Source organism: Rhinatrema bivittatum, chromosome 6, assembly GCF_901001135.1.
Source record: "Rhinatrema bivittatum chromosome 6, aRhiBiv1.1, whole genome shotgun sequence".
Lineage (NCBI taxonomy): Eukaryota > Metazoa > Chordata > Amphibia > Gymnophiona > Rhinatrematidae > Rhinatrema > Rhinatrema bivittatum.
Genome location: NC_042620.1, coordinates 150715287 through 150730583, shown reverse-complemented (window position 1 = coordinate 150730583; position 15297 = coordinate 150715287). Strand labels below are relative to the sequence as shown.

General features: G+C 40.7%; 1 protein-coding gene across 2 annotated transcripts in view; it reads right to left on the bottom strand.

Moving 5' to 3' along the window:
* Positions 1-15297, bottom strand: part of STK17B (serine/threonine kinase 17b) — a 40663-nt gene that overhangs the window by 15476 nt on the left and 9890 nt on the right. For both annotated transcript variants that reach the window (XM_029606071.1, XM_029606072.1), the window contains exons 4-7: positions 13344-13488; positions 6149-6275; positions 4972-5020; positions 4143-4322 (exon numbers count right to left, since the gene is read on the bottom strand). In XM_029606071.1, the coding sequence (XP_029461931.1) occupies positions 4143-4322; positions 4972-5020; positions 6149-6275; positions 13344-13488 (501 nt within the window). The remainder of the gene's footprint in view (positions 1-4142; positions 4323-4971; positions 5021-6148; positions 6276-13343; positions 13489-15297) is intronic.

Sequence of the window (15297 nt, the reverse complement as noted above, 5' to 3'; positions counted from 1 at the left end):
CTGTGTGATCCTATGTCTACTACAGGATCCCACCCTCCCCTCTTCTTCCCTGCAGGCTACCTGGATGGGAAGGGCTAGAGCAGAACACCCTTGCTGCTGTGTCAAGTCTAAAAAGAAGGGATATTCCACTACAAATTAAGCCCTGCTCTGTTTTTTTTTTGTTTGTTTTTTGTTTTTACTTTGGATCATACACACACACACATACATATGTACAAAACTTCACTGGAATATCTTTCCGACAATCCTATGAAAATGTATTAAGTTTAAAGTATGACTAAGGTAGTCTTACACAAATCTTCTGAAAAAAAAGCAAATTGTAAAACAGCAAAAGAGGAAGCCAGCTATAAAATAAAAAAACCCAGAGACATGCTTATATCATCTTGTTTATTCCTGTTTTACACAGAAGATTACCATGTACCAATAGATTCATTTCCTTTTGTGTGGCAGTGAGAAAGAACAGTGATGACACAAAGAGAACTGAACTTCCACGTGGATATGCTAAAGCAGAACTCCCATTTTGTTATTGTCCCAGTACAAATCAATTTTTGGCACTTGGGCAGGGCATTATCTGCCTCACCCAAAAATCAGAGGCTATCAATAAAAGTCATCACAGATCTCAGCATATCAGAGAACCAAGAAAACTGTACTCAGTACATGCTGGAGCCACTAGCATTTTTAGACTGCATTATATTTCAGCCGCAATGGATTTTGATTAGAACCTTTTAAATGTCATATTGAGTTGGGGGGGGGGGGGGGGAGGAAAATGCCTTGATCTAGATATTTTTTGAAACAATGATTTTGATTAAGTTTATACCTGGTGTGTCATATCAGTTTGCCCAATAATTACAACTTTATGATGTCCCTCATTTGTATATGTAACTTTTTTGTGAAAGCCCACAAATGTAGTAGTATATTACAATACAGACTTTTTTGTGTGCATTCAATAGGAGAACTATTGAGTGATGGCCCTTGCTGAAGCAGTTTAACTGTGTTTTGATATATGAAAAATCATAAAGGTATGCTGTTATGTCTAGCCACATGAAACTAAGAGTTCAAACCAAAAAATATATATATATTTCCAAGCACTACCAGAAATTAAATTTTTTAAGTAAAAACACAGGTATAACTAAGGAAGCAAAAGTGAAAATTTCCACTACTAGACAACTTTTAAATCCTGAAGCATCCGGCTAAACACAGAGGCACAGAATATCATTTGTTTCTCAAAATGAACTTCATTAAAACATTTTTGCTCAAAAATCTAAATACCACTTGACCTAATTTGGCAAAAAAAAAAAAAAGTAGTCTGAGAAAGATTTTTAGTAGCTAACAATCACTATTAGCTGTCATTACTTGTTCATTTAACTGAGTGAAAACTTCAAAGAAAAACAGTGCATAATCATTGCTAAGTGGCATCCCTCAGCTAAACGTTGTGGACATGGATTTCAAAGTGGCCCTGTATGTAACTTTCATTACGGATAGTTTATTTTATAACCTCATTTTAAAACCACCCCACACACAAAGCGGGACATACACTGGACCTGATTTGCCCCAATAACTATTTTTCAAACACATCTATTACATGCAGACCAGTCTCCTGGTCCGATCACTACCTCTTACAATTCAAGATGAAAGCAAACATCAACAACTCAACAAAAACAAATGAATCACAATGTGCCTTCAAATACCGGACCACCCTTCCAAACCAACCATCCTTCTCCAACAAGAACTTGGAAAAACAACTAGCAAATCTGGACCTCTCAAATATAAACAACGCTATCAATTCCTGGTTCCAAATTACAGAAGACACTGCAAATACCATAAACCCTGAGAAACTTAAACAGCTAAAAAATCATAGGGTACAACAGAACCCATGGTTCAACTCTCAACTAAGAAACATGAAATCCAACCTTAGGAAATGTGAAAAAGAATGGCAAAAAGACAAGTGTACCATGACACTGCAGAGATATCGCACACAACTAGCCACTTATAAAAAAAAAAAATGATTCTGAATACTAAACGTGACTACTACAGCCAAAAGATCAAAAACTCTTCCAATAACTCCAAATCCCTTTACAACATAGTAAACAACCTCATTTCTGAAATCAACTCCAACACAACCGAACCAAACAATTTAAGCCAAGACTTAGCAACGTTCAAGAACAAAATAACCAAAATAACGGAATCCCTCAACAACTCCTCGATTGAAGAAAACCAAATATCCACTTCAAATACAACACCATGGTCTAACTTTGAACCAATCTCCTCCACGGAAACAGAAAAAATGCTAAGAAAAATAAACCCAGCTCGCCATGACCTAGACACCAAACCCACGCGAGAGCTAAAGGAAATTGCTCATTCCATAGCCCCAACAGTAGCAGCAATTATCAATAAATCTCTTGAAGAATGTGAGCTACCAGTAAAGTTAAAAATTGCAACAATCAGACCAATACTAAAAAGAAAGAACCTGAACAACTACCTTCCAATATCAAATCTACCCCTACTTGCAAAACTGACAGAGAAAGCGGTCCTGAAACAACTCAATGAACACCTCGAGAACTACAAAATACTACATCCCACCCAACACGGCTTTAGGAAAAACCTCAGCACGGAAACTCTACTGCTTAACCTATCCAATAATATACTAAGAGGCTTTGATAACAAAATAGGTCACATACTAATCCTTCTCGACCTTTCCGCAGCATTTGACAGTTGACCACAAAAAGCTAATATCTAGTCTAGCAAACATAGGGCTCTCAGGCAAAACTCTTGCCTGGTTCATTTCTTATCTAAAAGACAGATACTTCAAAGTCGCCATCAACAACAACGCAGCAGAAGCCATCCCCCCTTGAAACAGGAGTGCCACAAGGGTCCGCTCTTTCGGCCACACTCTTTAATGTTTATCTACTTCCTCTATCAAGCCTAGGTGTATCTTACTACATGTATGCTGACGACATACAACTCCTCATTCCAATTACATCCACCACCGAATATGCAATGATACTAGCCGCCTCTCACCTCGAGTCTATCAAAAATATATTAAACCACCTAAAATTATGTCTAAACATGAGCAAAACTGAATGCATCCTAATCGAAAGAAAAAACTCAGGATCCAAAACCACCCCACCCTTCCAAATAGACAACAACCACATACAACTTAAAGACCTTGTCATTTGGATTGACAGTGAACTAACCTACAAAAAGCACATCACAACAAAAACAAAAGAAGGTTTCCACAAACTCCAAATACTTAAACACCTAAAACCGAAGCTTCACCACCAAGATTTCAGAACAGTCTTACAATCTCTGATCTTCACCAGCCTTGACTACTGCAATTCACTCTTGATAGGTCTACCTAAAGTGACCTTAACACCACTTCAACGACTACAAAATGTCACAGCGAGAGTCCTAGCTGGCAAAAAGAAATCAGACATCACATCACACCCGTGCTCAACAGTCTACACTGGCTACCAGTCGAAAAAAGAATTGAGTTCAAAATACTAACAATTCTACACAACGCAATTTACTAAACAGATAACACAGCCCTTGACAATGTCATACATATATACAGATCGCAACGCACGACTAGAACCGCAAGTAAATTACAGCTAGAAATACCACTTCCATTAGCCAAGCTATCCACCACAAAGAACAGAGCCATATCCATTGCTGGTCCGAAATTATGGAACTCAGTACCAGAGTACTTGAGCTCACAAAGCAACATTAAAGTCATTTAAAAAAAAAAAAAAAAAAAAAAAAAGAGCTCAAAACATGGTTATTCCATCAAACATTCAAAGATGGTATTAGTTAATACCAAACAACATCCCATGTATAACCTTTATCGGATATGCAATGGCACTACTAAGACTATGACACAGAACATTTTAAGCTAGAAATTAAATGGTTTGATCACAGATATACCCTGTTATAAACGTTTGAAGTTGCTTGTAATAAGTTAGTTTGATGTTTCCTCAGTTCTCTCAGTTCACTGTTAAATGTAATAGGCTGTTGTACTTGTAAACCGGGGTGAAGGCTGCTAGCTATACCTCTGATAAAAACGCTTAAATAAATACAAAATAAATAAAAACAAAATCTATTTATACAGGTAACACAAACTACTAATAGTAGTAATTAGTACTACTTACACTGGATCTCTGACAAGAAGTGTTTGAATGAAGTCAATAGCTAGGTCTGAAACCGATGAAAATATTTCTTCCGAATAATCCACATTAACCTGAGAGATGTTGAGATATGTTTCTTGCTTATCAGCACCCAAGAATGGAGATTCGCCAGTTAACAACATATATGAGATCACTCCTATACTCCTGAAAAGTTACCAGAAATAAAATAGTTAAAAAATAAAATTAAAAAAAAAGCTTACTTTTGACTTTCTATGTCATTTCCCCCCCAAAGTGTCATCCCCCTAAAACTACTAAGAGGCTAATAATAATAAATAAAAAGCAGATCGCTAAAGTATCTGCTTTCAGCACATAAAGTTCAGCTGAAAAAAAAAAAAAAGGGGTACATAACTAACATTCTAAATCTGTTGCCCTTAAATTCACATTGCTATATATCTGCATACATTTAGATACCTAAGTTATGCACCCATTGCTGTAAATCAATAATGAATTCTAACTTACTTCCTCTGACCTGACCCCCACCCACCTTTTAAGAATCCTAAATGTAGGTGCTCAGGTATGAAAATGTTCATTTAGGCAGGATCTAGGCACCTTTCTTAAGTCTCCCCACAATCCGGCTAAAAGCACATGCACTATGAAACGCTACAAATACTTTTAGCCACACTAAGTACGACAACTTTAAACAGCAAATTTACTTGAGTAAAATCACAATTTACCTAGGTAAATGTCTGAAATTTGTCCTTCACATGTTTATTTCAGTCAAGTAATTAAAAACCCAAACTACAGAGTGGTTACCCAAAACTATATTCTAATGAATAGAGAATACTGAACGTACCAAACATCTGTTGCTGTAGTAATGGGCTCATAATTTAAGATTTCTGGGGCTGTAAGAGGATAAAATTAAAAATTGTGTTAAGTACACTGCATAACCTAATATACCATACAGCTGAAGTGTTAAGGGTTAAATATGACACTATAATCTAAAAGTGGATGCCAAATGACTATACTTGTAAGCACTATTAAATTAAACTAGCGTGCAAAAGGTCACTTTCCAGGGGATAGCAGGGAGCAATTTATAGTGCCAAACCAGGCACAAAAATATCATTAAAGGAGGTAATTATCAAAAGTATTTGCTGTTTAAAACTGGGTTTTACATATGTAAATGCACTTTATGCATGTAAGTGGACTTTTGAAAATTGCTACAATATATGCCACAGAATTGTCAATCGTTTTACACAAGTAAATGCATTTTAAGAGGTGAATTTTAAAAGCCTAGCACACGCTAAAATCAAGATATATGCAAACCAGACAGGCTCACGCGTGCCTACCAAATTTTAAAAGCTGCCCAAATGCATGCATATCTTCCACTGTACACACATCTCAAGTTTTCAAAGAAGGGTACAGTGTGGGCATGGTCTGGGCATTTCAGGGTGTGGCCAAGAGATGTGTGTGTAAATACTTATGTGCCTGGACACATGCCCAGATCCCCTGCCACATAAGTTTACTTCTGCTATGAAGGAGGTGTAAGATAAAAAACTAAAAAATATCCATTTCCGACAGGTTTAAAGGGTCTGGAGGACCTAGCTCTTAAATGGGTGAACTGTGGACAAACTGGTGAAATTGGCAATAGCATATACATGCACACCTTTTAAAATTCCCTGATTTATATGGCAGAATTGAGATTTATGCACCTTTGCAAAGTTGGGCACACATGTGCGCATGCCTAGGCTATTTTATAACTTGCACACACATGAAAGTTACCTGCTGATTCTAAAAGGATAGCACTATTCCATAAAGGGAAGTTCTGAAGCCTATTTGAAAGCAGACAATAAAATGATAGTAGCTAAGGACTACAAAAAGTTAAACTCATACAGGTATGGATTCTTTGTGGGCTACATTACCTTTTTTCAGTCTACCATAAGGATAAATCAAAAGATATAGCACATGAGCTTTTAAGACCACAGATTTAAAAATACAAAGTCAAAAAAGGGAAGTTATTTAGTTTCTCTTACCTACATATTCTGGAGTTCCCATTATTTCCCGCAGTTCACTGGAAGTACCTATCTTCCGAGACATACCAAAATCTACAATCTTTACATCACCACGAGGATTTGTGCTACTCAGCAATATGTTCTGAGGCTAGATGAGAAAAACAGAAACCTTTCACAAAACACACAAACATTTTTCTTGCTGAAAACAAAAAAACAAAAAACAAAACAGGAATGACAAAACAGAACTAGTACTTCAGAAATGCCAAACAACTTACCCCTAGATTCAGCAAAATGCTGTAATATCACAGGCCTATTGCCCACGATAAGGAAAAGGGGCATGTTTAGGATATTTTTTTTTTTTTAGTTACTGCACCATGTGGTAAAATAGGGCTTCGCATAGGGAGTATCACATAGAGCAGTAAACTTTTTGCGCCCTGTGATACTTCACAAAGGAAGAGAGAGCGAGAGAGTAAGGCCTTCATAATAAGTCAAGTATTTATGTCTCTATAGGAGGGGCAGCTAATAGCTCAAGGTGAGGCTTTTGTTTAGGGGCCAGTTTTACATGCAGAGTGGGAAGTACAAACACCACAGTACACCTTGGTGAAGATTTGATGTCATTTGGAGTGAGGAAAGGCTCACAGAAGATGACATTTCTACTACTTTCTCTCACCCTAGCTTGATGGACTCTATAGCAGGGTAGCATCAAGCTAGGGAAAGATAACATAGTACAAAATGTCATCTTTTGTGAGACTTTCCTCACTCCAAATGACGTCAAATCTTCAAGAAGGTATACTGTGCTGTACGTACGTCTCACTATGCATGAAAAACTTGCCCCTAAAACAACATCACAAGAAAATTGCCATACTGGGTCAGACTAAGGGTCCATCAAGCCCAGGATCCTGTTTCTAACAGTGGCCAATCCAGGCTACAAGAACCTGGCAAGTACCCAAACACCAAGAAGATCCCATGCTACTGATGCAATTAATAGCAGTGGCTATTCCCTAAGTCAAAGGAAAATTGGTTCTTACCTGCTAAATTTCATTCCTGTAGTACCACGGATCAGTCCAGACCATGGGATGTGCATCCTGCTCAGCAAATGGAGACAGACTAGAACTGAAAAGGCATCCCATAATAGGATAGAACCTCCCCTGCTCCCTTCAGTATAAAGTACTTTCAAAGCAGATAAAAAACTCCCTAGAGATCAAGCAAGTAACAAGAACAAAACAGTTGAACAACTGAACAATTAGAATTCTGTATAGTCATATTTATCTGTTAGATGCTTCTGGTGCCTTAATTGGGAAAGAAGAGAGGATTTAGATATTCAGGTATTTGGAAAAAGGAAAAAAAGAAACTTCGAGCGGACGGAGGAAAACTAGTGCAGGAGGGTGTCTGGACTGATCCGTGGTACTACAGGAACGAAAATTAGCAGGTAAGAACCAATTTTCCTTTCCCTGAATGTACCCGGATCAGTCCAGACCAAAGCTTCCATAACAGGGTGGGACAGAGACAGTCCCACTCGAAGAACCTGCCGTCCGAAGGAGCCAAACACTGGAGCCCGGACATCCATACGATAGTGCCGAGCAAAGGTATGCAGGGATTTCCAAGTAGCTGCCCTACAAATTTCCTGAGGAGAGACCGCTTGGCTCTCGGCCCAAGAAGTGGCCTGAGAGCATAAAGAGTGAGCCTCTAAACCATTCGGAACGGGACGGCCCTTACAGATATACGCAGACGCAATAGCTTCCTTGAGCCAATGGGCAATACTGGCCTTAGAGGCTTTATTACCCCTGTTCGGGCCACTCCAGAGAACAAACAGGTGATCTGATACACAGAAATCATTGGTAACTTCAAGGTAACGCAGCAAGACCCTCTTCACATCTAAGTAGCGAAGATTAACTCCCGGAGTGTTCATGATGTCATCAGAAGAAAAAGCCGGGGCCGCATCTTTTCCTGCTAGGGTCTGCCTGGTGAGAGGCCCGCTTGAACTTACCTAGTTCCGGATTCTTGCTGGCCGGTGACGTCTGAGAAGGAGATGCCGGGTAAGCTATAAGACTCTGCTTACCCCGGCGCAACCGTTAAGCCGCACGCGGTCAAGGGGCGCGCGGCTTTGTCTGGCTTTGGACGGTGTGGGACGGAGGATTTTCAACTTGCGGCCTTAGAGAACAGTGACCAGTTAAGTATAAGATTTGCTTGTCTTATTGAAAGCATTCCTGTAAAGAATTTTCCGCTGGAATTGATATACTTAATAAATATCTTTTGCTATGCCTCACACTAAGAGGAAAGCAAAGCTAAGAGAACTTTCCTTAATGTCTACTCCAGCTAAAATGTATCAGTCAACTATTGCGGAATGTTTTCAAACTCCCCCTATGCGAACACCGGTAGGGGCCGCTAGCAGACTGACTCAGGAGCAAGAGATAGTCTGCTTGGCCAGCGAAGCATCTTTAACCCCCGGTGCCCCGGAGAAACCAGCTCCTCCATCTACGAGATCTGAAAAAAACTGTTTCATCGTTAGGGGGTTCCCTTGGTTCCCAAGGAGACGTTGGTGAAGCAACGAAAATCTCAGAGGGCAGTGAAGAACAAAAGCCCTGGGATGCCAAGGATGGTTATATATTTGATACAGATCGAGGAAATGGGACTCCGCAACAGTCAGGAGATACAGTACCTAGATTGAATATACAGGACATACCTATTATCACTCCCAAAAAATTTACATTGGAGGAATTGGGTTTGATGATTATTAATATGCAAAAGTCGATAAATAATTTAACTCTTAACGTTCAAGAAGCCTTAAATAAGAATGTGCATATGCAGGGGAAAATTGATAATTTAGAGAAAAATGTCAATATTCTTGATGAGAAAATGGGAGGAATTCAGAAAATTCAGGTGAATTTGATAAAATCTGTACAAGAATATGAGGGGAAAATAGAAATGCTAGAGAATCAAAATAGGAAATTGAATTTAAGAATATTAAATTTTCCTAAGTCCATCTGGCTACCCCAGTAGACTTATTTAATAGCTATTTGAAAAATATCTTAAAATATTCAGATACTTCAATTCCTAAATTATCTAAGATTTACTATTTACAACAAGGGAGGGAGGATAATAAAAAAAGATATAGAAAATTTTAATTTGACAGAATTTTTGGAAAAGTCATTTGAATCCAAAATTGAAAATAGAGCCACCTTATTAGTTCAGTTTTTATCTTATTCAGAGAGAGATGAAGTGTTAAAACTTCATTTTAGACAACAAAAACAGAATTTTTACGGTGCACCCATAAGAATCTTCCCAGATGTTGTGCGAACAACTCAGATAAGACGTAAAAATTTTATTGCACTTCGTAAGGAAGTGCAAGAAAGGGGTGCACAATTCTCACTAAGATATCCCTGTAAATGTTATATAAAACATCTGGAAAATACATATATCTTTAATTACCCAGACCAATTAAGAGCATATCTAGATACACACTCTTAAGAGCTGTTATGTAGGGATAAGTAAATATGATTAGGGGGTAGACAAGAAAAGAATTTTGAGGTATATACTTATTGTTTTGCTCCATGTGTTACTTGACGTTTACGTTCTCTAATATCTTCCTTTTTATTATTCTTGCTATTGTAGGATAAGTATGGGAATAATATGTATTAGTTTTGAATTTTCTTGATATAATTGCCTCCATAATATCCAATTGTTCTGTTTATAAAACCTTGAAATGCAATAAATAAATTTAAAAAAAAAAGAAGAAAAAGCCGGGAGTTCAACCAACTGATTGACATGAAAAGAAGACACGACCTAAGGAGGGTACCGTCCTGAGAGATAAGCCGGAATCCGAAAACTGTAGAAAAGGATCTCTGCACGACAAAGCCTGAAGCTCCGAGACCCTTCTGGCTGAACAGATGGAAACCAGGAAGACGATTTTACGAGTCAAATCTTTAAGCATAGCTCACCGTAAGGGTTCGAAGGGGGCTTCACATAGAACCTGAAGAACCAAGTTAAGACTCCAAGAAGAACTGGTGGATTCAAATGTTTGGCCCCCTTGAGGAAACGGACGACATCCGGATGAGCCACCACCGGATAACCGTCAATACTTCCCAGGAGAGAGCCCAGCACGGAGACCTGAAGCCATAAGGAACTAAAAGACAATCCCTTAAAGAGACCGTTCTGGAGAAAAGAAAGGACTTGAGAAACCGGAGCCCTATGATTGGCACACGCATTTTCCAAAACCTTCCATACCCGAACATAAGCAAGAGAGGTAGTTGGCTTTCTAGCTCTCAGAGTGGATATAACCTCTTTTTATATCCCTTCTTCCTCAATCTACGCCGTTCAAAAGCCAGGCCGCTAGACAGAAGCGATCCGCCTGGTCGAAAAACACGGGACCCTGCCGAAGGAGATGAGGGAGATGTCTGAGGTGGAAGGGACCATCTGTGGCGAGATTCACCAGGTCCGCGAACCACGGTCTGCGGGGCCATTCCGGAGCCACGAGGATGACGGGACCCCGATGGAGCTCAATTCGTCTGAGTACTTTGCCCACTAATGGTCACTGTGGGAACACATATAGAAGAATGTCGTGAGGCCATGGAAGGACCAGCGCATCCATTCCTTCCGCGCAATGCTCTCGTCTGCGGCTGAAACACCTAGAAGCTTTCGTACTGTACATGGTGGCCATCAGATCCAGGTGTGGGAGACCCCACCTGTGGATGAGATCCATTGCCCTGTCCGACAATTCCCACTCGCCGGGATCTAACTGCTGGCGACTGAGAAAATCAGCTTGGATATTCTCCTTCCCCGCAATGTGGGACGCTGCCAAGCGCTCTAGATAACGTTCTGCCCAGACCAAGAGCTTGCTGGCTTCCATACGCTCCATCGCGTCTTATCTTTATGTTCCGGTGTGCTCCCAGCCGAAAGTATGCGCCTTGTAATATGCACGTGCGCCTATCAATGTGCGCCCAATTACTTTCGGGCGCCTAATATACGCGCCCGTTGCCTATGAGGCGACGGCGAGCAGGCAGGCAAAATAGCGACCTCCTTGGCGGGCTACCACGTAGGCAAACCCCGCTAGTCCTCGCTCTTCGGAGACCAGCAAAGTAAAGATGTACGCCTTACCTGATCTTCGGCACTTCCCGGCTGCGACCCGGGCGGTCTCCGGCTGCGGGGGGAGAGGGTGATTACAGTCACCGCCGCGCTCGAGGAAGTGCACCCGCTGCCTCTAGGCCGCGCCCGAACTCGTCTCGCTCGGGGGCCAAGTCCTCACAGCGAACGGATCGGGACAGAGGCTGCCTCTACGCCGTGCCCGAGCCCTTTTCACTCGGGGGCTAGGTCCCTGCCGCGATTCGGCCACCGGACCGAGGCTCCTACCTCCAAGGGACCACGGAAATCACCTCGGGAAACTCGACTGGGGGAGGGACCCGAGGGTATCACCACAGGAGTGCGGGGCTCGTCTTCAGGTAGAATTCTTCTATGAATTTATAATTTGGAAAAACGCTCAGCGAGCGTGAGGTAGCTCCAAACTGCTTTGGAGACGGAAATTACTGAGCATCTGCACTTCCTGCAGGGGTATATGTACTACGTGCTGACGTCAGATCCGTCTCCAACTGCTAGTACGAGCACACTATACCCATTTGTACCGAGTCCATCTGCTACACGCTAGGAAAACACTGGTTAATACTTGCTTGATCCGTAAAGAAAAAAACCCCACAGAGAAAAGATAAGAAGATGAGAAGGGAACCAGGGGTTCAGCTGCCTGCATCTGCTGGGAGACAGACAAATACTGAAGGGAGCAGGGGAGGTTCTATCCTATTATGAGATGCCTTTTCAGTTCTAGTCTGTCTCCATCTGCTGAGCAGGATGCACAACCCATGGTCTGGACTGATCCGGGTATGTACAGGGAACTTGATTAATAGCAGTTAATGGACTTCTCCAAACCTTTTTTTGAACCCAGCTACACTAACTGCATCCTCTGGTAACAAATTCCAGAGCTTAATTGTGTGTTGAGTGAAAGAATTTTCTCTGATTAGTCTTAAATACCTTTGAAAATTGACCTCATGTGGAAAATTTCAAAAAGCTACTCAGCCAGCTAAGTTGTGGTTGAAAATGTTCCTAGTCAATTTAGTAGACTAGAATATAGCCATCAAATGAAACCAATCTCCTTCCACCCAGCACCAGCATTCACCTGCCTACTAACCCTCTATTTGTAGAATTGCCCCCCTTGTGGTATCCTGAGTCCCCATCTCAATCCACCAGAATTTCCCTCTTGATCCTCAAAAGGGTCAACCACACCTCCTACACCCAATCCCCATTGTGTCAAACACACCCATCCACCAATATCCTCACCCACATCTTTGGAATCAGTACTTAGCAATTCCAGAAGGTCCCCCTCTTCATCAGCAGAAGGGACATGAGAGCCTTCCTGGTGGCACCACAGCCTACTGTTGAATGGTGCCACCTAGTGGCACTTCAGTACTATACATGTAGTGAGACGGGCAACTATGCTTAAAGATATCCAAAAACCTTGCCCCCTCCACCCCCACCATGTTTGTCTACTTTCTTCATTATCCTATCCAATTTCTAGATGAAGTCCCTCAGCATTATTACTTTCCCTATTTGGTCAAGTAATTTTAGTTCATGCTCCCCTGTGAAAGTAGGTCGTTTACAGCATACCAATTATTTGTTTCACATCCTTCTTTCTCCTCATTTCTACCACCGTCATCTGATTTTTTTCTTTCAGGATCAGATGTAATTTAGGCCTCTGATAAAAAGCAAACTCCTCTCCCTTTCTTATGCATGCAATATTTTATGAATATGCAATTTGCTTCCAATCAAGAGACTGTTCCTATCCAGTCTTAATGACTAGAATAATGTCATATAATCATGTCTGGATGTTACTATTTCAAATGCTTCAGTTTTATCACTCATGCTTCTTGCATAGGTTTTTCCATCTTATACTGAGTATTATCTAAAATGGTTTGCTTTTTTGTTTTCTTCAATTTCACCCAAATGTAACACGTTTATTGTTACAAACTATTCTGGATCCAACTTTGTGCTCTTTTCTCCACACATCCATCCCCTTAGATAGCTTATAACCCTTAATTTTCTGAACCCTAATCAAAAGGTTTTGCAGCACAATCTTAACTACTAGCGCCTCTAGTTTAACCAGTTTTCCAGTCCATTCAACATCCCTTCCCTTTGTCACAAGCAATCTTTTCTGCTATTTAAGTAGACTGATTACCTTCAAATCAAGATGCACAATATTATTTTGATGCAAATAGCATACACCTTCAAGGATCTGACGAAGAAGTTGGATAACATCTTTCTCTGTGAATGTTTCATCCTGGTCACCTACACACAGGCTAAAAATTTCTCCTCCTGCAGCACTGAAATATAAAAAAGTGTAAGTAGTTTATGGATTACTATCAAATAAAATAAGAAGGGCCAGGTTATGCTAAAAAGTATTTACAATGGATGCAAAATTGTCCTTAGTATCCTAGCCACTAAGATAAGTATACACAGAATATACAAAAAAAAAAAAAGTCTTCTGGGCTGCCCTCTATAGCCCTTCCAATACAAAAACATTAGCCTCCTAGTAATTAATTGTTACTAGTCCACTTAAGTGTGCACACTGATCACAGCCTTTAACGACTTGGCCCCATAATACAAGTCATGATAAGCAATGCTTATTATAATCACAACATGTTGTGCCTGGCATTATACAGTTAACCATACAAGAAACTATAAAGAAACAGTGCCCTAACCAGTCAAGATCACATTATTGCCAACCACATTTTTGGCCCTGTAGTTTCCTCAGATTCCTTTTTTCTTCCAGTTCAATTGGAACTAGGACTCAGGCTATGAGCTTTCACTTGCTAATATCCAGGGAGGTTGCCGGTGTAGGGGCACATGCGCAGGCAGGCCTGAGCAGTGCTTAGTGGGACCCTCCAAGTATCCACAGGGCTAACCCAGAGTGTGTTTCAGAGGTAGTGCTGAGGTATCATTTGATAGGTGGCATTCGGGAATTTGTGTGTGAATCTACCCAAAAGTGAAGGAATCTCAACTGGACAGACTGGATGGACCACTTTGGTCTTGAAAGGAAAACTGGTTCTTACCTGCTAATTTTCATTCATGTAGATCAGTCCAAACTCCTGGGTTTTGCCTCCCTGCCAGCAGATGGAGACAAAGTTTCACTAACACCGTACATAATCCAGTGTGTCACATGCAGTCCCTCAGTATTGACCTGTACCCAAGCCAAGATGACAGCAACCACCATAAATTTCTAAGCAAGCTTCTATGCAAACTCACTCCCCTCCAACGAGCCAGAAGGTGAACATGCCCAAAAAGACAATGGAAAACTCGTTTTCCAAATTTAACATATGCGATCAACATCGAAAACCTCCAACTCCGCATTATATAAAAAGCAACAGTACAAGTGGCACACTCTCCCCTCAGTAAACGGGCAGGTCTCTGGACTGATCTGTGGTACTACAGGAACAAAAATTAGCAGGTAAGAACCAATTTTCCTTTCCCTGTACATACCCAGATCAGTCCAGATTCCTAGGATGTACCGAAGCTCCCCTTAACTCGGATGGGATGTGGACAATTCCGCTCATAGAACACTCTCACATGGAAGTCGGCTCCTCTACATACAAGTGATAATGCTGAGCAAAAAACAAAAAAGTGTGCAACGACTTCCCAGTAGCCACCCAGCAAATTTAATGTGGAGACACCTGTTGTGACTCAGTCCAGGAAGTCGCCTGAGAATGCATCAAGTGCGCCCCTAAACTCCCCGGCAGTGGGTGCCCTTTAGAAATGTAAGTCTATTTGATAGTTTCCTTCAGCCACCGCACAATTGGAGCCTTAGACTTATTTTATTTATTTTTATTTATTTATTTAGCATTTGTTTATATACCGAGGTACAGCTGACATAGCCTTCACTCCGGTTTACATTATAACAAACCAGTTACATTTAACTTCATAACAGTGTGACAGAGAATGAATCAGAACATTAACTTAAAGTCAATAAATACATTGAACCATTCATAGAACAAAAGTTATGAGTGTAAGCAACACTTGAAGTAGACGGTTGAAACCGTTAGAGAGAAGAGAGGTTTCTGCAAGACAGGATGAAAGACAGAAGGAGGGGATTACTGGCATAAAAAAGGAATGTGAAGGTGGATATGAAAAAGATT